Raw genomic sequence first — 23,289 nt, 5'->3', positions numbered from 1 at the left:
CTATGCATCTGATAGCAGAAGGGCCTCCTTTTCCGGAGTTCCAAGGGAAGTAACACAGGGACAAATGCATTTTGCATAGCTTGGAATGGTGGTTTCTTTACTTAACAGACAGGCAAAGGGAGGGGGTGGGGAACAAACAACTCTCAATATGGTGTTATTCCCTTTACTACATGACTCCAGGGTATTTTTTTTAAATCTGGAGGAAGATGAGGAGGAAGGCGGGAAGGTTTGATCTGTGGATGGGACCCTGGTGCATGAAATCCTGCTGGGCTCAGCTCTGAGTGCCCCCCTTCAGGCATTGGGGTGTAATTAGCTCCAGCCCCAGTCTCAGGGAGCCGGAGAGAAGGCTGTGGCTGCTTGAGCCAGCACCACAAATAACAGAGACCGAAGGGAGAAGCAGCCAGTTGGAAGGTTGGGGTGAAGCACTGTGTCTTCTATTGTGATCTGCTATTTCAGCCAGCTATTGATGGGGAGTTGTTTACAGTTTGGCAGTCAGAGTATTTACCTACTGATCAATTGGCATAAGAAAACAGATAACAAATGCACACTATTTATGCAAAAGGCCCATGCAGCTATTTTATGGTGGCTTACTAGAGGTCCTGAAACCTGACTTGTATGCACTGTTACCTAGCAACCTGTTATAAAGTCACCGGGGAGTGAGATGCATCAGTAATTTTTTGTGTGTGCATATTTGGATGTAAATGTAAACTTGGTGACTGTGGCAATGCGACCCACAGGAGGAGAAGATATGTTAAAAGGAAAAGACTACATTTTCTTCAGGGTTTTTTTTTTTTAATTTCACTAACTGTCTGGTTGGTCGGACCCTAGAATTGATAGCTGCTCCCCCTGAGGGGTTCTACCTGGCTCTCTTATCTGGATATGATTCAGGGACCAAAAGGCCAAAATCCCAGGGAGCTAAGGCTGAGTTTCTAGCCCTTCCTGTCCTCAAACGGAGTGAACAAGTAGTTAGCCTCAGGCCCTGTCCCTTGGCATTATAACGGCGCCATTGTTCTTGCAGGGAATTTTTTTGCTGGGCTCTGTCCGTGCACCTGCTGATACCATAGGGTGCAGCTGTTTGTGGGCACTGAGTCTGGGAGTCTTTGTGCCAGCCAGATCGCTGTCTGCAAAACTGGAGCACAGTGACAAATTCAAGCGTGTAGACACCTACTTGTTTCCAAAAGAGAGAGAGAAAACACTTGATGCTTTCTTGCCTGGTTATTAAGGAGAGTCTTTCTTGCTCCTTCGATTAAAAATAAGCATAAAGATGTCTGAATGGAACCCAAAGAGATTCAAAGTCGCTGGGTGGAATGATGTTTTAAATGGGTTCTGCATCCTTCTTCCACCCTCACCCCCGTGTACAGATTTCCTCGGGTACATGACTGTGAAATAAAAAAACCCTTCTCCAAACCGTCAGCCATTCTTCCCTCTGAGCTCACTTAACATTCCCTGCTCCTCCGAGGTGAATGTCGCTCCTTAGAACCAGGCATACCAGGATCAGCATCACAGTTGATTCAGGGAAAAGTATGGGGCGACCCCTCTGCTGCCTGATGGGTAGAAAGTGTTTTGCAGACTCTGTGTGGAGTTTGGAACTGGGAGACAGGTTTTAGAGGGCCAAGGTCCTGTGTGTCCACAGAGATCTTTTGTGGAAGCCAGAAGGCACATGCAAATCATTAAATGACAGTGCAAATGGTTCAGGGGCCACAGGACTGGAGGTGATCTGGTGGGGGGGGGGGGGTTGCTTATGACCGTGGGAAGCTTAATTCCTGCTGAGCCTGCTCCTGTCTCCCATAGCCAGCAGCAGCCCTTAACCTTCACTGCACACTAGACTTACCTGGGGAGTTTTTGTAAAATGCCAGGGCCCCAGAAATTGTAATTTAATTGGTCTGGAATAGGCCCTAGACATTGGTATTTTCTTTACAATATCAAATGATTCTAACATGCAGTTAGGACCAAGGACTGCTGATGGGGGGAGTATAAACTTGGTACTGGGACAGTATGTTTCAGCACAGCTATGGGCTTTCTGAATATAGGTCTCTTCCTTGTATTCCATCCCAGTTCACGATGAGGAGGCTGGGGATGTGAGATAGGCCTGGGGCATTCATTTCGTTATAGGTCAAGGTTGGCAAAAGGAGAGACCTGGGTGAGTCATAGTCACTGAGCCCCGTGTTTTTCCTGGTGACGCCCCATGACCAAGTACTGTCCAGTTTGAAAATCTCAAGTCTCTCTCTGGGGCATCGAGGAGCAGGGAGAATCGTCATTAGAAACCCAATTCAAAGTTGTCTGCAATCGCCTCACATCATTTCTCTTTCTGCAAACGGCACTTTTCAAGATATGAAACTTAATTCTAACTCTCCAAATTATAACCAAGCAGTTGACAGAAACTTGGCACCTCTTTTGTTGGCAGGGAGTATCTTTTTGTCCCTAGTTTTCCAAAATAAAAGATATAAGTCATTTCAACTATTTTTAATTTGGAAACCAGCGAAAATTTTTGTACCGTCTCCCACATCATATTAATTTCGTAAAATTGAGACCAAAATAATTTTAACTAGGAGAGATGGACTTTTTAAAGTGGAAACTTACTTTTAGCCTCATGGAGGTGGTTTACGAATAAATGAGTATTGGGCTAAATCGTTTCTAATTTATTGGCAGCCCAGCCATAAAACAGCAAAGGTTTTCATGCATCAACGAAGGGGTGATGGTTAAAGTGTTTGGGTCAGATCTTGTGGCTTCCCATAGGCCTTTGTTCTGCAGCCTCCATCCATTTCACACGATTTTGTGCATCTGCTATTACAATATGGCTTATGTGTAAGTGGCGGCTTCCCGGCTGGAGAGGGAAGGTTGGGAGGTGCACACTGAACCAAGTCATCCTCTCTGCCTGGCAGCTCTGATTGGCCTTCTGGGAAGCATCTTAACAAACGGGCCTTCATCTTTGTGCCATTCACGCTTAGGACTCCAGTGCCAGAGCCGGGGGCCCTCCCCAGTGCCTGGGTGTGCACTCTGCACTTGGTCTATTTTTGAAAACCTCCCTTTGCATCTTGGGCTTGGTTCCTCTTTTTAGCCCTGCCTTGCTTTCCTTGTGATGGGCACTCGCCAATCATGTGACTTAAATTCCTTGTGTGAGCAGCTGCTTGGGGGGCCTTCTACGTGCAAGCAGCCTGAATGCCCTTTGTGAAACCCTGGATTTTATTGAACTCTGTGATTCATAGGAGAGAAGGAGAGTGTGACTCCTGTTCCTCATGACTCCCTAGTCCATGAGACCATTTGAGTCACCCTAGGGGGCAGACGGGATTATAAGGGGGCATGGAGTGACACATAGGTGTTAAAACTTGCATGGATGGAGACTTGGGGATATATACTCATTGCTTCTTATGCTAACTTTATGTAATGTTCACTCTGCCATTTAACCCCTTTGAGGCCTGTAGCAATCCCATATCATTAGTGTTGCCATTTTACAGATGATGAAACTAAGAAACAGAGAGGTTGAGTCTTGCCCAAGTTCACACAGCTAATAAGTGACCAGACTGGTATTTTAATCCATGCAGCACGGTTCCAGCATTTCCTTCCCTTGGGCTGTCTGGACTGTAAATTACAAGGTAAAGAAGTAGCAAAATAGGAAGTTGGCTCCTTTCTCTGCTCTTCTTGTTTGTTGTGGGGTTAGCCAGAGCCTCCCACATGGAGCCTCTCTCTGTTGTATGGCAAATGTTCTCAGAAGTTGTATTTTGTGCATGTGTGTGGTGCTGGGGATGGCTATGCAAGCGCTCTACCACTGAGCCACCCCCAGTCCTGAGAAGTGGTGTTAATAGTTTAAACTTCTCAGGAAGTGTTTTAGTCAACTTCCCCACCCCCCCGCCCCCGCTGTGGCCAAAAGACCTAACAAATACAGTTTGAGAAGAGGAAGAGTTTATTTGGGCTCAGGTTTTTCAGAGGTCTCAGTCCATCGATGGCTGACTCTTTGCTCTAGGCCTGAGGTGAGGCAGAGCATCGTGGCGAAAAGGTGTAGAAAAGGAAAGCAACTCAGAACATGACAGTCAGGAAGCTGAGAGAGATCAAGCTGGCTCACCAGAGATGAAATATACACCCCAAAGACACACCCCCAGGGACCCACCTCTCCAGCCACACCATACTGCCTACAGTTACCACCCAGTTAGTCCATCTAAGTGGATTAACGCACTGATTCGGTTAAGGTTCTCAGAACCTAACCGTTCACCTCTAAACTTTCTTGCATTGTCTCACACACAACCTTTTGGGGGACACCTCATATCTAAACCATAACAGGGAGTGTTTGGGACAAACAGTACTAATAATAAGGTCCACTTGCCTTTCTATAGACTATTACAGTACAAGTGTGTTTCCAAATACATCATGTCCCAACCAGCATGTGGACGAGGAATGCAAGACTCGGAGAACATGGAAATGCGTCATGACTGGAATCCAGAGCTTGTTCTCCTCACTGTGCTGGAGACAGTGTACCGGCTTCTAAAAGAGCCATCAGCATGACGTTTTTTTCTTGACAGACCCTTGAGAAAACTTATCAGAGTCCATTGTTTCTGTAAAATAAAAGCTAAATCATTGTCTTCCTCCGCATAGAAGTGGATTTTTCTTCTATTTACCGCTGTTGTTCCTGTTACTACTTCTGCTGCTCTAAGCACCAGCATTAATCAGATGTGTTTGCAGTGAGCCAGGCCCCATGCCAACCCCTTCACGCAATTTCTTTCTTGACCTCCACCGCAGCCCTATAGGGTCAGAGGTATTAAACCTATTTTATAGATGAGGAAGCTGAGACGTTAAGGTTTCGGCTACAAGAAACAGAGCAAAGATTCCCCTCTGCCTAGCTGCAAAGGCTTGGCTCATGACCACTTAATTAGCTATTACCTAATTTTTATTTCTCAGTTGAGCAAACTGTCTTTTGACCTCCGTCTGCTTCACTGTTTATTTTCCTTGGCTTCGAATCATGGCATCATTTCTAATGCATGTGCTTTTAGTCACTAATCTGGTGAAATTCTTTGTGTCTTCAGAATGTGTGTACGATCCATCCTTTTCTGGGCAACCTTCACTTCACCTAGATAGCTTGCCCCTCCAGATCCCCCCAGCCCGGCACCCCACCCTACTCCCACTCCACCAAAGAATTTCCAGTGGACTCTTCTTCTAATACCTCCTGCATCTGGGGATGCCCCTGCCTGACTGCCTGCCTTCCACTAACAGCTGTCCTCCGCTCTGGAGAAAAAGTTGACAGTCTTCAGCTTTGCTGGGGTGTAGAGCCCACCCCCACTTCCCTTCTTCTGCCTTCTGCCATGTTACTCCAGGGTTCTGGTCATTTGATCCACGGAGCACTGTTGATATCCTCCTCCTCTTAGGAAGAGCTGCAAAGTTACCCTGCAGAGGGGTGAGCCTCCTACAGAGGGAGGGAGTCACTGTGGCCATTTCATAGTCCACAGCAAACCACACTTCAGCCTCTCTGAGAGATCCACAATGACAAAAATCACTTACACACTGATGTGTGAGGCAGAGATCAAAATGACAAGCCTAACAGTCTCAAGATGTCGTTTGGGATAGGTGGTCACCAAGTTCTCTGGAAGGTGCTGGAACACGGTTGTCCAGTCTTTAACTTTCATTTCTTCTAGTCTGTGCAGGACACTCTGTTGCTGTTCAACCATTTGCTTTTTGAATGTGTTAATAGTGTGCATTTAAAAGACAGCTTTCTTTCACATTTACTCAAGACTTGATGGGTTTTCCAGGACTTGTCCTTCCTGCTGTTGACAAGGGAGATATCCTGTCTGTTAAGCGGATTACTGCAGATGGCTACTTTTGCTCATTATGTGTGTGGTTTAGTTTGTAGAGAAAGAACTTATTTATTCCTTTTAAAGTTCTTGAAGCACCCTTCACTGTTGTTACTAACCTTGACCCTTCTCCATAGGTGGGCTCTCCCCTCCCCGTGTGGCTCTGTGTCCATCATCCTAAACTATCCTAGGAGACCTTTGCAGTCTTGGTTTGTGTGCACAGATTCTGAAATGTGACCAGAGATTAACCCAGGTGGGGATTAATGAGAAATATGAGATGGTTAAAATTTCACTAAGTGCTAATTATAGAATGATTAAGGCAAATTAAACAGCAAGATTTAAAAATATTTAGCAAATGTTGTAGACATTCCATTTTCACATGGTATGCTTAACATTTAAAGGTAGTATTCAGTATTCAATTATTATTTAATTAAATCAGGTCCTCTTGTGTTTTTAGAAGACAATTTATTTTTCTCACTCAAAGCACATCAAATTGTCAACAAACAAACAAAAGCAAAACAAAGCCCAGGTCCCCATCCTGCTCATGTATACTTCCATGCCACTTGATGGGGCAAGATATATATATATATACACATATGGATAGTACCAGGTTATGGTCTGGAGAGCTAAGCTCTCATTCTGGTTTTGTCATTCATGACAGTGTGATTTTTAAAAAGGTCGTCTCATCTGCTGAACCTGTGTTTTATTATTGTAAAATAAGGGAGATAGAAAAGAGTAATGGTTTTCATTTTGTTTTTTAAATATCAAATCCATTTTTTTTTTTCAAACAAAATCTTAACTGAATCTCAATATGTAAAACTTATGCTACTGGAAGATGTATTTGTCAATGTATCTTTGCTTTTTAAATTGACATTTATTATATTTATTTATTTTAAAACCCCCCAAATTAAAAAAAAAAATGTTATTCTGGTGTTATGGAGTATGGTCATTGTAGTAATGTTATCATCTAGTATATTTCTAAATTTATCTTGCTAATTGCAGATTCAAGATTCCCTGCTCCAATGCAGGGAAGTTGTGGCAAATGGGAACAGAATTCTAACAAGGCAACTTGTAATCTCAAGGTCTCTTTAGTTAGATTTACTCAGATACTCAAAAGAGTGTAATAACATAAAGCTTCTGCTTCAGAGTTGACAACATTTAGCATCTGCCCTCATTCCTCATTCCACAACAAATGGCAGACAAAAAAGCATCCAAAACTTATGGTATGCAGTACAGCCATTCAAAATTCTGTATCAACTATGTGATTACTACTCAGTTAACTGCTATTTGGAAAATATATTTAATGGCGTTAGGTCTTAGATGCCTTGTCTGCAGAATAGGGACCTACCTCAAAGGCTCTTTGTGCAGGTCAGATAGCTAATCCACATAGACACTTAAGATACAGTATTTCCTGGCCCATGTCATGTGCTCAGTAAGAGACAGATCTAGCTCTCTCTGCACGTCCTCATAAAGTGTGTCTGCCTCTGTTGTCTGTTAGCTACAATGGAACACATACTCTTGGACCTACCGTGGCACTTAATTTAAGGCAGGTATGCCTAAGGGTCAGTTGGTAATGTCTGCAGACATTTTATGTTTTCACAACTGGCAGGAGCTGCTGGCCTCTAGTGGGTAGAGGCCAAGGATGCTGGTAATCATCCTACTATGTGCAGGACAGTCCCTCTCCAAACTAGTTATCCAGTCTAGAATGTCAGTGGCGCAGAGGTTGAAAAACAGACTTCAGCCCTGCTTATAGGCTCTAGTAGTACTGTAACTGTACAACGTTACCTGGACACACATGCACAGGCCTGGATTTTTTTCAAAAGATCAGTGGAAAGCCAACCACTTCTTTATTAACAACATATTACTAGAAATCTAACCCTCCCACAATGGCAGGAGAAACTACATTACAAGGACTACACAAAACCAAAGTAACTCATCCACACGAGGTAACGCACTAGTTGTCTCCAGGGAGTTGACACTTTAGGTATACACTACCTATGAATTTGAGATGGACATTTGTTGGAACTCCTGAAGCCTATCCTGGGTTTCTTTGGAACAGCATTTGAAAATCATTGCTCTGCAATGCCATCCAGGTCCAAGAACCTGGTTCTGATTTAGGGTGAGGTAGTAAATATAATTCTCAGTGGCCTTCCTTTTTCACAGAGTAGTTCAGCATTTGCCAAAGTGCCAGACTGTAAACTGAACAAGAGCTCTCTCTTCTTGACTCAAGGAAAGGTATCATTTTCCTTCACCCAAGGGGACCAAGAGGATGGGACAGAAGCGTTCATGTAGAAGACTCCTTGTTTTCTGTTCATTCTCTTACTTTACAAGGTTCCTTCCTACCCCAAAATGTCCCTTCCCTCTAGGTGACATCCTGCCCCCCACCTTCCTTTTCTCAGTAATGACACCTAATTCACTTCATGTCGTTTATTTTCAAAATCCCACGGTCCAGCTGCTTCAGATAGCATGCTTCTTAAAGGTCTGGGGGCATCTTGGAGAGGAAGGAATGGGCTTGGGGGGTGCATTTTCACCCGGAAGCTCTGGATTCTGGGATCTCCATGTACCAGCTCTGATTCATTTGTCACTCTGTTAAGCTCTAGGTATCTTAGTTTCCTCATCTGTGAAATGGTCTCTCTGGATGTTATATAGAGTTTTCTGGGGGAGAGGGGATCTCCCTGTGGATCAAGGATACCTTCTGTAAGGAGGGAGTTCTTTTTTATATTCATTCATACCCACCTTTTAGAATTGGAATCATTTTCTCTGGGGGCTTTCCCAATCCTTTCTTGCATTTGTCTTTGTCTTGAATCGTTCATAAATCCTCATAGAAGCTGATCTGTTTCCCCTAAATGGCAGCCCAGCTCCATCCAGTACATGAACTTACAGATTACATAATTTATAATCAGAGTGGCTCAGCTCCTAGAACGTTTGGAACAGTGAGAGACAGGGCCTCTTGATTAGTGGGGCTTCCTCTCTGCATTAAAAGTGGAGCGTCTGGCAACTTTAAGATACATAAACAGAAGTCGAGGCAGGTGCTGCGAAAGCCCTTTGTGAGCTGTGATCCATATGTGCACAGATCTTTCTGTTAGTAGTAGGAATGCAGTAAAGACCACGCACTGATTCATAAATTGTTGCTTTTCTCTTAGCAATTTCCCACAAGGAAATGAAAACATCTTTAATTTCTCCTTTGTCTACCCATATAGAGTTTTTTAAAAACTAGAATAATTTAAAAGATGGTAATTATTCAATCATATTAATTATAAAAAAATAGACTTGATGTGCTCTTCTCAATGTAAATATTTCTGGCAACTGAAAGAAAACAGGCTAGCCTTTATATTTCTATTTTTACATCTCCTATTTAGACCCAAATGTTTGGGAAATTAAAACTTGGGCAAAGAGTGTTTCCCACATGTTTTTCTGTTGTATCATTAACTGTATTTACATTTTCTCAGCACCTTATACTTTTATGCTGTTTTTGATGTCCTCAGAATAAAAACCAGATATATGGTGCTCTGCAAACTGGAAAGCCAGCCACGTGGAGCTGGCCTGTTGTTTTTTCAAGTGTCCTATTGAAGTTCTGGTAAATCCAGGTCTTGCTCATGATACTAAGTGTCTTTTTCCCTTAAGTCACAGGTAGCATATATTCTGTCCAATGTTCCTGGAGCTATTTATATGTTCAGAGACTATCCACCTAATGTTTACCCTCTCCTCAAGCTGGGATTTGCTTCTAGCATCTCAGTATTTTCTGTCTGGCGTAGCCTCATCTTGGAAGGTGAAAATGTTTTTAAATAAAAGATAATAGCGTGGAAGCATTTTTAAAATGTTAGCCATTCACTTTAAATTATTCCTTCCAAAGGAATTGAAGTCACAGAAGTAATAAGTACACACTGATGACTTGGTCATGACTAGGATGCTGGTGGAAAAGGATCTTACCAAGGTTCTGGAAGAAAGGTATAGGGAGAGAGCAAGCTTTAGGGATGCCATCAGCAACCCCCCCGGGAAGTGATTAAAAAGCACACAGGAAAGAAGTATACTAAGTAAGCCAAGTCTTTAGGAGCATCCCTCCTGGTTGGGGTTGGAAATATATATTTGAAGGTTGCTTTGAAGACTGCCATTGCTCATTTTGGCTTAACTTTCAATGGCATTGTTTCCAAAGGGCTAGATTAGAAGCACTTGCCTGGAAATTTTCTGGACTCCCCCTTTAGAAATGCTAGAGTTCAAGCAATTGGATGGGAGACATCCCACTAAGTGCTCTAGTCTAGGTAGCAAAACTTTTATCTTCCTCCCAAAGATCTCATGCCCAGGTAATGATCAGATCTGGGGAAAGCACTTCCGGTGGCTTCCAGTGGGATATTTTAGAGTTCTTAGGTTTTGTTTCCTACGAGTAATACTGGAACGCCGTCAGAGGCCATTGCCTGGCAGCTGACACATTTTATTCATTCAGTGAGTACATACTGCACCCCTATGATGTACCAGCCACTGTTCTGGGCACTTGATGGACAGCATTAAAATAATGATTGTCACCTTCATGAAGCCTGCCTTGGATTCATGAGGGAACAGACTATAAATAGTTAACAACAAATTGAAAAAAATGGTAAAGTATGTACTTTCTCTACTAAGGATGCCACAACAAAATACCGCAGGCTGTTGTCTTATAAACAACAGAAATTTATTCCTCGCAGTTTTGGAGGCTGGAAGTCCAAGATGGAGTTGTTGGGAGGTTTGGATTCTTCTGAGCCTTCTCTTCCTGGCTTGAGGATGGCCCCCTTCTCACGTGTCCTCGCAGGGTGTTCCCACTGTGCATATTTATTGCTGGTGTCTGTCTTTCTCTGCTGGGGGAACTAGTGACATTGGATTAGGGCCCTACCCTTACAGCCTCATTCAACCTTAATTACTGCCCCGGAGGCCCTACCTCAAAGTATGTTCCCCATGCAAGGTTAGGGCCTCAATATGTGAATTTAGTGGGGAACACGATTCAGTCCATAGCAGCTCCATATTATGGAGCATAAAATAATTACTGCAGGATAAGAAAGACTGGGCACAAGGTAAGGATGGGGACTGCAATTTTGAACAGGATGGTCATGTTAGAGCTCATTGAACAGGTGGTATTTGAGCAAAGACTTGAAAGTCAAGTTCCTTTTGAGTTTTGGTACAGCCCAGAGGTAGAGGAGGCTTGTGGTGGAGGCAGGTGAGGGACACAGGGTGGGCGGCTGGTGGACTGACGTTCTAGTCTCAGTTCTGCATCTTTATGGTAGTCAGACTTGCAGATGTTACTTTAGCCCTTTGGGGTCCAGTTCCCAAATGTACTGAAGGGGTGTAAGGTGGAAAAAAAGGATCATGTGCTGTGTATTGGCCAGGGAAAAGGTGCTTGCTTTGGAGATTCGTTTTCATCTTTTGGTTTATTAAGATGGAATGGGTATGAGGATCCTTCTAAGAAGTATTACTAATAAGTCAGTGTTTGGACAAGATCCTGTCTTCGAAAAGACAAACACACCCAGTGTAAGCAACCCACAGTTCCTACTAAATGGTCCTTTGTGGGGAGGTAGGGCCTGTGATGGCAGAAAGCAGTAGAAGAGGGAGCTGTCCTCGTCTCTCTGGTTGTTCCCGTGTGTAGCCCAGTGGGAAGGCCTGGCACGACATAGCTAAGCTTCAGACTCTATCCCATAACAAGCCAGTGAATCTGACCACACGCTACACACCAACCAACCGTGCAGAAAATGGAAACAGGACATTGGTGGAAAACCCAGTGAAATCTGAATAAAATCTGGAGTTTAGATCACAGTAATGGGGGGGAGGGCTTAGTTCTGATGTGTACGGTGGTCATGTAAGATGTCAGCCTTAGGGAATGCTGGGCACAGGCCACGTGGGCACTCTCAAACCATCTTCGCAGCTTCTCTGCAAATCTAAAATGATTCCAAAATGAAAAGCAAGACCAAACCAAAAGCCCATTTGGTATGCAGAGAGGAATCGGACTACAGACATGAATTTATCCACAGTGACCAGAAGCACAGTGCCAAGTACATGCCCCACGTGGATGGGTCGGTAGTGTCTGTTTATGGTGAGACAAGAATGGTGTATCTCTAGTCTGAGCTTTTCTCTTTGGCACATTCTGCATCCTCACCTTACCACCCCAACCCCAGTTTTGGCTTTGGGTCTTGCCTCTGACTCATGTTTTTATTCAATATTTGATGGCAGAATAATTGCCTGAAAGCTTTATTCAGTAATAGGATTAGGCGGGGGTGATTGCTAATAGGTCAGAGAGGCAAAAACACATCGGGAAAGAAAGATATTTAGGAAAACCAAAGAAAAAATGCCTCAATACTTGGTAGAGATGGCACTTCTTAAAATACTATAGGTTTAAAAGATTCTGAAGCCCACATCTTCCAGAGGCCCAGGCACAAGGCGTGCATCTGTAATTTTGAGCTCAGAGCCCGGCCTATTTTGGTCAGGTCGTGGTCCCTCTTGCTGTTAGCACAAGGTGATTGTGCATTCCATACTTCATTAAGTGACGTGGCAGCTCACGGTGGGGCAGATGCTTTTCATACATACATATATACATACACATGTATAATCCCCCTCTTTTCTTTCTTTCTTTTTTTTTTTTTTTTTTTTGACAGCTGCAAATCAGAAGGAGCCCATGAATCTTAACTTTAAAGTGAAAGAGGAGCCCAAGGACGAGGAAGCTCTAAGCACCGCCTTGCCCCGATCCAGCTATGTGTTCAGCCCAGAACCTGAAGTGGCAGCCCCAAGCATCCCTGAGGACACACTGAAGCCCCAAGAAGGAAAGGGGAATGTGCTGAGGAGGGATATGTCAGTCAAAGCCGCGTCTGAACTGCTCATGAAACTCTCAGGTACCCGATTTATTCTAAAACATTCACATTCTGATCCTTTCACCGACCGGACTGCTTCCTGCATGGTTTATAATTAACCTGATGGTGACAGTATCACATTATTGTGGTGAATTCAGGAATGATCAGATGACTCGGCTTGAATTCCTGTGTCGGGTGTATGAGTTTGTTTCCATTAGTTCTATACCTATCTTATTAAAACAGCCTCGTTTTTCTGCAAATGGTCAGAAACCACTGCTAGTTTCCAAGATGATGGAGGCCATGATTTTTTAATGGGTTCTAATGACATTCACAGCACTTCTGTTAATTGATCAAAGTATCTCTTCTTTCCTAATAGAGGACCTTGCATTTTTTGTGTATTTATACTATATTCTTTAAGGATCATTGAAAGTATTTTTCTTAACTTCATAAACAGTTGAGATGGCACTTGAAGTAATTGCCATTAGAGTAGCAATAGGAGATTTTATGGACAGAGAATTTCATAATGGAATATTACAATAATTAGCCTGTTCTTAAGATGAATGAATAATTCTTTACTAGCATTTAGATGTAATCTCAGCCTGCTACGTGTAGGAAAAAGGGGTTGTAGTTGGAAACCCATACATTTTGGATTTCTTGCCAACCAGAATCCTATCCGTCCCATCCCCTCTACAACAGGTAAAAATATATTTTATGTCTTTTAAATGCCAAGGTGTGACTTTCAGGACATGGGAAGAAAAGCTCTATCAATAATAATCCTTGTCAAGTCATATCCCATCCTTAACTCACTGCCTCCTAAAGGTAATTTTTAGAGGCTATATTTAAAATGCTAATATGAATCAAAGCTGTTTTTAGTTTGGAACTTGCCGTGCTTGGAGGATGAAAGCAAGAAATGCATTAGAGAGCTTTCTCTGTGATCTGTAATTTCATCAGCAATTCTGACTGCATTTCTGCTTGACTAGTAGGTTGGAAAGTAAGAAATTAATAGTGATTTACTTAGAGTCATTACATCAGAACAGTTGAAATTCCTATATTTGCCAGTTGGTGGGGTTAAGAATTCTTGTCTTTGATGTTAATTCAAAGCACGCTGGAACTCCAGGGGAACATGATTCTTTAGAGATGAAGCATGATAGAATCATGACATCCTGTAATAATCTCCTTTTCCTAAACTCTACAATGATAATGTTGCTCCTCCCACACAGATGTGAGGTCTAGCAAGATCTGAGATTGCCCAAACCTGGAAGTTTTAAACAATGATGTTCAAGCCAATAGAGTTTGGTCTATTTCAATCCTTCCCCAGGGTCAAAATATCTCAGTGACATAGAATAATCCTGCTTCTTCTGATCAATTCAAAGAGGTCACACAACTCTGATTATGATTCTCCCATAGTACAAGCTTTCACCTTACAGTGACCCCACAGTGACTCCTGTTCCCTCTCCCAGTGGTAAGGTTCTGCTATATAATATTTTTATTTTAGAGTCTGCTGTGCAGCTGGCATTGTGAGCAGACTGGAGTGGCCCTGAAAAATAATATGCAAAAATGAGATTTCAGAAAAAATGTTCTTTTAGGAAAATATTTTATCTTAATCCTTATGGATGGTGCAGTTTGACATACTGAAATATGAAATAATTTCCCAGGTAATTATGAGATTCCCCAAGTAGAATGTAGTTGTGCAGCTATCATGAACATTGAATGATATATGTGAGCAGCAGTGGCCCTTCATTGACTTATCATGGGGTTTGGTAATAGTTGAATGGATGGCATCGTCACATTCTAAAGGACATCTGCCCCTGCTTCATGATATGGAAATGAAAACTCCTTTGAAGACTGACAACTATTTTTTCTCTAGCATTCTATATGCAGGACACATTGGTCAAAGATGCACCACAGTCCGTATCTTATAGATGCTATATTATTTGAGAAGAAATACAGGATAGTGGGATCCATTTGAGTGATTCATTCTTGGAACTTAGCACTCTGACAGTCCCTAGTCAGGTAAACCACTAAGAAAGTTAGTCCTAGATATGGGCATGCAGCTTAAAACAAATGTCTTTGCATTTCTAAGACCCAAGGTAAAGAGAACTCACCCTTTATTAGGTTGAAAGTGGAAATTAAAGTTACTAATAATGATTGATCAATCAATCTTACAAAAAAGAAGGTGTCAGGAAAAAAATCATAGGCTCTTTGTCTTCAGGATGTAATTTTAGCAATTTCACTGTTCATGTCCCACAAGAAATCCAAGTAAAGGATTGGTCAGTGTCTTCAGACCCTGCCCCCTTTCCACAATCATCCCTGCCCCTCTATAGACAGGGATAGTCATTCATTTTCCAAAGTCTCTGTCAGTCAGTCCAAGGTGCCCCTGTTCTCCTAGGCTGAGACCTCAATGCCTGTTGTAGGCTTTCTTGTGACTGACAGCCCTGTTGCCTCCCACCTTGTTCATTCTTTTCTATCCTTCTGGAGGAAATGCTTTGTTCAGGAACAGTTGGATCAGAAAAGCACAGTGGTCCCTTCTTATCTCAGGGAGATATGTTCCAGGACCCCCAGTGAACACCCAAAACTGCAGCTAGGATTGAACCCTAACAATGCTTTTTCTCTATACATACACAAATACCAATGATAAAGCTTAATTTGTAAACTAGGCACAATAAAAGATTAGCAATAACTAATAAAATACAGTAACTGTAACAATATATAATAGAAGTTATTTAAAACTTATGAATTGTTTATTTCTGGAGTGGTTCATTTAATATTTTTTTGGAACATGATTGCCTGAAGGTAACTGTGTTCCTAAAGGAAACTGTGGCTGAGGGAGAACCACAGCGGGCCCCATGCATTAGACCCAGGATGCAAGGATGATGCAGGGGACCTACTTTCCCATGTTTCACTTTTTTTTTTTTTTAGTTATAGATGGACACAATACCATTTATTTATTTATTTATGTGTGGTGCTGAGGATCGAACCCAGTGCCTCACATGTGCCAGGCAAGCGCTCTGCCACTGAGCCACAATCCCAGCCTGTGCTTCACTTTTGACCCAAGGAATAGCTAAGAAGAGAAATAAAAGGATTTTTCTTCTCTGTTCCATTCGAAGCTGTGCCTGATAGTTGAAACCCTTTCCGTCTCTCCATCCAATTAATAAAAGGAAACTAGTCAACAAGTTTGGCTGCTCCATTTCCAGTTTTAAATGAACTTCTTTTAACTCCATAAGGCTGGCTGCTTGGCACGTGGCCCAGGCAAATGTCATGGGAAACCTTTCCATGTGGAGAGACCTCTGTAGGTACGTGGTTTTCCAAATTGACCTTTATGTTCTATGGGAAAAACACAGATGAATTGGAGACGAGACTAAATTTTTCATTATAACCATGTGTTTGGGAAAATCTGAGTTTTCTTCCTTCCTGTGGTTCGAGTTCTACTTCCAGTTGTTAATTGGGAGTTGAGTGCCTGACAGCTGGGCCCAGTAAATCGATTACCATAAAGAAAGCAACCTACCCTGAGGAAACCACTGGACGCCCTGACTACCTGTTGTCATGTGACCCAAAGCAGCCAAAATCATCAGCATGTGGTTGCCAAAGATAATTCCCAGAAGTCTTCCTTTGAGGAGGCCAAGATCTTAAAGTCCAAAGTTCAGATCAGAGATTAAAGAACACCAAACAGTGTGAGCTATTCAAGGCACCTTTAAATTCTGATTTTGCAACACCTGGTCACATTGCAAACTTATGTCATGTGTGTGATCACTGGTGTGATGTAATGCTGAAAGGGACACAGCCTCTTGTCCACTTAGTTGTGCATTAAACAGGTAGCTAGATGGAAAGAGATAAAGAAGGACATGGCCCCTTTGGGGAATCTTGTGTTTCCATGGGAATGCATATATACAACATACCACGATGGTTGGGCCAGCCTACATGTAGCAGATAAAAATGTCACTGAAAAGTAAGAATTCCATAAAAATAAGGAGATGTGGGGTTGAGACTGACTTATGGATCCCAAGGGCAGCCTTGGTCCTCCACTGAGGCCAGAGAGTGGAAGGCCAAATGGAACTCAGGAAGTCCTCACTCGTTACTTCCTCCCTACTTCCCTCTGGGCATACAAATGGCCTTTTACTCTTATCCAGTCCACGTGTGGAAGGTAGTCATCGTCAGCAGCTTCTGAGTTTACGTCTTGCTCAAAAGAACAGCCAAACAGAAATTCTAAGTCCCAATTCCAAATTCCAACTGATTGCCTTGGCTCTGATGGGGACCCACTGGGGGAACCTTCTCCTGTATATAAGGATACATGTTGAGTAAACATGACTGGGTCATGGTAGCCTTGTAGTATTGCTAGGAGAGAGAAGGAATGCCCATAAATGGGTCTTGGGGTGAGCAGCAGTGGAAGTTACATGAAACTGGAAGATGTCACAGTTTTATGTATGAACCACAAACTTCTAGGATCAGGTGGTGGTAATTGCTATTATTTCAATACTGAGCATAACTCTGTCAGGCCTTTGGGTACTGTTTTACTTTCCTTTCCAGTAGAATCTCGGTGTAAACCTGCCCAGTAAGGATCCGGACAAGCCAGTCCTCACTGTCCACTCTGCTAGGGTGTATTCAGACAGGTGGAACTGTTGTTGGGTCTGGTAGAGGTATGCACATTCTCGAGCCTTACTGGACCTAACTGAAGCTCTGGGAATGGAGACCCCACAATCTGTGTTTTGATAAACCCTACAAGTGATTCTGATAGTGAAGGCTTTAGAAGCTATTGTGCTGAGGACATGGCTGGAGAAATAAGTTTTATCCATCTGAATGTTTTAAGAAAGAAAAGAACACTTTAAGTCGAAGTTGGCAGAGAACAAAGCTGTATTAAATGGCCTTTTCCTTTTGGAAAAGAACTGTCTCTCTTCAGTGGAGAGTCTTTAATTTATTATGAAATGATGGTATCTGGGAACCTTTTTTCGGAAGGGCATGTGTACCTAATAAATCAAGATAGTGTTGGTTGTGAGCCTCGGCTAATACTACTTGGTTCAATGTTTTTTCTTTGCTTACATTTCATGATTATTCCTAGGTGATGTGGGATTCTTTCAGAGAAAAACCTGCTCCACCTCTACCCCTTTGCAAACATAATCAAAGACTGTGCCGAAGACTTTTCTAAAGAATTTTTTGGGATAAATTTAGCTAAACTGTTTCTTAGGGTTAAAAACTATTCATTGTTCTATTTGGTAGTTCTCCCGTGGAAAAACATAATCTAACAAATATTTTAGGCTATGTGTGTTGGTCAGCCTTCCATTACTGTGACAAATATCTGAGATAATCAACTTATAAAGAAAAAAGTTTATTTTGGCTCACATTTTTGGAGGTTCCAGTCCATAATGGTTTGGCCCCATTGCTTTGGGCCTGTGACCCGGCAGCACATCATAACAGGAACATTTGGCAGAGCAAAACTGTTCGCCCCAAGGCCAGGGAGCAAAGGAGAGGAAGAGGAAGAACCCAGGGTCCCACAATTCCTTTTAACCTGAAAGCCTCTCCCTAGGTCCTGCCTCTTAAAGGTTCCACCACCTCTCAACAATGCTGCTTTGGGGAACATGCCTTTAACATGCGGGCCTTAATATTTAAGACCCAAACTATAGCATAGCATGACTTCAATAATAATCTGTGGGGGTAGAAAAATATGTTTTGGTTTTACTTTAGGGTCATCACACAATTTGCCTTCATCAAACTTACAAGTTTCCTAATGAAGTGATGGAAAGAATGGGAGACCTAGTTTCACCAAGTTTCTCCTGATTCCTTGTGACTCTGTTTACTTATTGCTGGAATCAGCGTTTACTCCCGCAGTGTCCCAGTAGTCAGGTTAGTGAGTATGTCAAACAGCTAAGGAGTAATTTAGAAGCATCAGTAGGAAAGTTTGGGGGTTTTTTTCTTCATTTTTTAAATTAATAGCTTCTATTTAGCACATTGTCAAATACGTGGATTTTCAACAGCATAAAAATGACAAAATGTCTATAGTCTGATCTGTATGAAGTTTTTTTCATATTAGCCTTTGGTTTTTTTGCACTTGGAGAAATTTACTAAATTCATTACTAAAGTTTTATATGGTTTAGAGGGGATTTTATTTTCTACATCATCCCATTTTTTTTTTTTTAAACACCTTTCTTGAGGCTGGGCATGGTGGTGCACACGTGTCATTCCAGGAGGCTGAGGCAAGGGGATTGCCAGTTTGAGGCCAGCCTCAGCAACGTGGGGAGGGCCTAGGAAATTTAGTGAAACCTGTCTCAAAATAAATGATGAAAAGGGCTGGGGATGTGAATTAGCGTTTCAATCCCCAGTACTCCTCCTAAAAAAAATTTAAATTCAAAATACAATGAAAAAGTAAAGACACCTGTATTGAGATATAATTCCAATATCATAAAATTTGTTCATCTGGGACTGGGGGGGTGATATTTAGTATATTCACAGAGTTGTGAATCATCATCACATCTAATTGCAGAATATTTTTCTTGGCCACCCATCCCAATTTGCATCCCCCTCTATTTCTCCCAAGCAACCACCAATCTACCATCTGTTTCCATAGATTTGCCAATTCTGGACATTTCATATGAAGGAAAACGTCTGTGATCTTTGACGCCTGGCTTCTCTCACTTAACATGTTTCCAGGGTTCATCTATGTGGTCAAGTATATCAATTCTTGCTCCTTTTCATGGCTGAATGATATCCCACCATATGGACATACCATATTTTCTTTATTCAATCAACCATTGATGAAGACATTTGGTTTGTTTTCCAACCTTTGCAACTCTCTTTTATGTGTGTGTATGTGTGTGTACTATTATCAACAGTCATGTACAAGTTTTCGTGTGAGCTTTAGTTACGTCTTTAATGTTTTGGGGCGTAGACCTAGGAGGGGGCTTGCTGGCTCAAGTGGAAATGGGCAGTGGTCCTTCCAAAGGAGCTGTGCCATTTATAGCCCTTCTAGTAACATCTGAGGGTTCAGTTTCTCCACATCCTTGCCAAACCTTGCTACTCTGGGTCTTTTTTATTATAACCACCCATGTGATGTGACTTAGTGTTTCACTGTGATTTGATTTACATTTCCCTGATGACTAAGGACGTTTAACTTATCCTCCTGCACTTATTGGCCATTTTTATGTCTTCTTTGAGGAAGTGTCTATTCAATTCTTACTTTTTAATTAGGGTTGCTTGTCTTTATTCTGCGTTGTAAAAGTTTCTTTTATATTTTGGACGTAAGTCCAAAGGTTGCAAGTATTTTCTCTCATTCTACTGGTTGTTTTCTTCACTTTCTTGATGGTATTCTTTCCAGAACAAAAGCTTAAAATCTTGATGTAATCCAATTTATTTCTCTTTTGTGGCTTATGAGCAACATCTCATTTTTCATAATTCTAAAATTAAGTAAAAATATAGATTTAATATTAAAAGAAAAGCCTTCTTGCTTATATTAGCACAGCAATATTTAATTTTCAGAGGTATTAAGTCTATGAAACCTAACTTATTGAATAATACCTCTACAGTGGAGTTTACCCCTCAGATTTCTATATTTGTTATAGCATTCTATAATTTAACTGATAGTCCTGAGTGTTTGCATGTCAGTTTTTTAAATGATTTATATGTATGACCAGAAATGGACTTATAATGAATAGCTGGATCACTTTCTTCATTGCCATATATATCCTGAGCAACTTTCTTTTATGTGTGTGTATATATCTACACACACACACATATATATACACACATATATATAAACATATAAATAAAATCAGTAATTGGGAGAAGAAATATCTAAAGGAATTAGACTTTTTTTTAAGCACTTGAAAATTCAGTGAGAACTGGAGATATTTGGAGTGCCAAAATTATATCTATTCAAATAAGGAATAACTCACTTGAATAAGATAAAAATTCAGCCTGTTTCTATACCCAGAGATGCCTTTTCTTGAAGGTCTGGGTCTTGTCAAGCTCACAGGATGCATGGTAGCATCATTTCCCTGTCCATTTAAGCAGGGGGGAGTAAGAAGTAGCTGCCGGCGACCCTGGGAGGTTGTCCTTTCCCAGCTGAAGTGGGGACTTGCTCCTAACAGGCACTCTCACCCCCAGTAAGCACTCTTCAGTCATGTTGCAAGTCCATGCAGTTTACAAGCCTGTGGGCCTGTACACCTGAGTGGCTTCCACTCCTGTTGTTGCTCATACCCCAGGACAGCACCCCTGTGCTTCCCTTCCCTCTTTCCACCCTCACCCTGCTGGCCACCCATCATGCTTTCTTAACCAGCTTCCTCTGCCTCTCCATACTGAGGCCTGGGATTCAGAAAGACCAGACTCAATAGGGCTCTTGTTTTATTATCATTTCCTTGTTGCATAGCTGCATATGTTAATAGAGCCACAAAAATTTGTATTGGCTTGTATTCCCTGAAACCAGGCAAGAAACTCTGCAAGGAATTTCCTAGGCTGTGCCTTCATTTTAGATCGCTTTTCTGTTTGGCTGCCTCAGGACTGGGGCAGGGCAGGGCTGCAGGGCAGGGGATGTGGGGTGGGGTGAGGTGGAGGGGTCCAGATCTTCCTGTGGAATATTGAGCTTGCCCCCTAGGAGGTGCATTTGGAGACTGGGAATGGGTGCCCTCCTCCTGTATTCCAGCACAGTGTTCTGTCCTGGTATAAATGACTCTGTGACCATCTGATCTCCAACACACTGGGGCACACACAGTTTACAAACAAACCCTTAGCAAATACTTTTTGATCATGATGACTCTGAGAGGAAGCTTGAGGGTTTCTGTAGGATCCAGGTACAGCGTGGATGCACTTATTTGTGTGACTGCTCACTTTTTCACTCAGAGGTCAAATTTCCCTGCCAGGTGGAAGCCATGGGCCTTATCCTGCTCTGAATTCTAGTTGCATGGCTCCTCTCTCCAGCCCCTTTGGCTATATGCTACCACATTTATGGCCTTGTGAGGGATAGCAGGACCATTATTTTCCTCAATGAGATAACTACAACATTCTCATTCTGCAGTAGTGTTTCTTCCCATTGCCACATTAACCTTTCACCTTTAACTTACTCGTGTCAAGGAAGGGGAACATTAGCATGCATAATTAAACCCGGATGTGTTGCCCATCTGGGTACATGCTGGTATCAGACCCACCTCTGGAGAGGGGAATCCTCATTGCTAAGTAGCCTGTCTGCTGCTCTGTGGGTGAGTCACCTCCTGGGCAGGGACTTTACTGGGTGGCTTGTAGCGGGTACTGGGGGCAAGCAAGTGCTGGAAGGTAGTCATAGACAGACAGCAATGGGACCTGTTTTCATTGGGCAGGAAGCATTCATATTGACCCAGGAATGGAAAACCTCCATGAAGAGAATCCTCTCTTATGGCTTCCAGTATTCTTACAGGAAGACAAATGATTTCATAATGTTTTCTCTTGACCAAAGTGGGAGGACCTACGAAGTACTTTCTGAAGGGATTTTTGTCTTCCCTCCCAGTAATTCTCCTAGTTACTCCACACACATGGATGTTTTCCCCACATTTAAACCATCCCGACTTTGTGCTGTGAGTTGATTGACTTCCTGGTTTCTAAATATGGGATAGCAGCTGGATCCGAACGCATTTCCTGGTTTCCTGTGGCTTGCCATATGCCTGTAGGGCTCATCTCCACAGCTGGAGAAGTGGGGGAGGTGAGAGAGCATACGTACGACCAGTCGTGTTTTATCTTAGTTATGGAATCAGGAGGTGAGGGTCACTGTTCAAAGATGAAGTGATGAATTGGTTTCCCTACATCCTTCCCCACCCTCATATCCCTGTGGACCAACCCCTGCCCTAAACCTACACATGTGGCTGCCCTGTTTTTGTTACCAGAAACTCTGTTCATGGGACATCCTTACAGAGGCTTTCTCTGGTCCATATGCATGTGGCCAAAGCTAACCAATAGCCCCTCTAGCCAAGAGGGCGAGAGGCCCTAGGCAGAGCCAGAGGACTAGTGAGGACTACAGGTGAAGTACCCTCGTCCATGAGACTGAGTCTAGTAGTGAAATCATCTTGCCTCACTCTCCTGCCTTCAAAGACTGGTGAAAAATCTTTACTTGGCCTTTAGTGCTGATTTAGCCAACATGGCGGGTAATCTGTAGACAGTGCCTTTTTTTTTAAGCACTTTATTGTTTCGAAAAAGTTTAGGAAATAAAGAAAACCAGGGAGTAGGAAAATCATTTCCCAGGACAAATGGTTGCTTCCCTTCAATCCCTTGTGCTAACCCACTGCATTTTGCACTTTGGTTTTTGTTTTGTCTCATTTGTTGTATCTTGCAATGCTGGAATGGATCCCCAGCCTCACACGCACCAGGCAAGTGCCCCACCACCCGAGCTACAGGCCCAGTCCCTGCACCCCGCATATCCCTTCCTGTTTGAAATAGTTTCCTTATTCTATTTTCTTAAAAAGTTGTTCCTAAAAGCATTTTTTCTACAATAAATCTCTTCCAGCTTTCCCGGAGGCCCCCAGAGCTGAAGTGTCAATCTTGTGTGTAACAGCCAATGTTTGATTATCAGGCCTAGTTATCCAAGGGAAGGGTCACCTCCTCTCTCCTGCTACTGTCCCTGCTCCTCAGCACCAGAACCAGAGAGGACACAGGAACCAGAGAGAGGGAGGGAAATTAAAGTGAGTCCTGTGTACTACTTGTAGAAAGCTTTGATTTAAAAAAAGCATTTGAGAAAAGAAGGTTAAAATGGCCAAAAC

General features: G+C 42.5%; 1 protein-coding gene across 10 annotated transcripts in view; it reads left to right on the top strand.

Annotated features, from left to right (window-relative positions):
• Window positions 1-23,289, top strand: part of ZNF827 (zinc finger protein 827) — a 162,292-nt gene that overhangs the window by 51,167 nt on the left and 87,836 nt on the right. For all 10 annotated transcript variants that reach the window (XM_079154128.1, XM_079154126.1, XM_079154131.1 and 7 more), the window contains exon 5: window positions 12,392-12,625. In XM_079154128.1, coding sequence (XP_079010254.1) covers window positions 12,392-12,625 — 234 coding nt within the window. The remainder of the gene's footprint in view (window positions 1-12,391; window positions 12,626-23,289) is intronic.

The sequence above is a fragment of the Sciurus vulgaris genome (genome assembly GCF_902686455.1).
Source record: "Sciurus vulgaris genome assembly, chromosome: 9".
NCBI classification, from domain to species: domain Eukaryota; kingdom Metazoa; phylum Chordata; class Mammalia; order Rodentia; family Sciuridae; genus Sciurus; species Sciurus vulgaris.
This window is presented reverse-complemented; position numbering and strand designations above follow the sequence as displayed.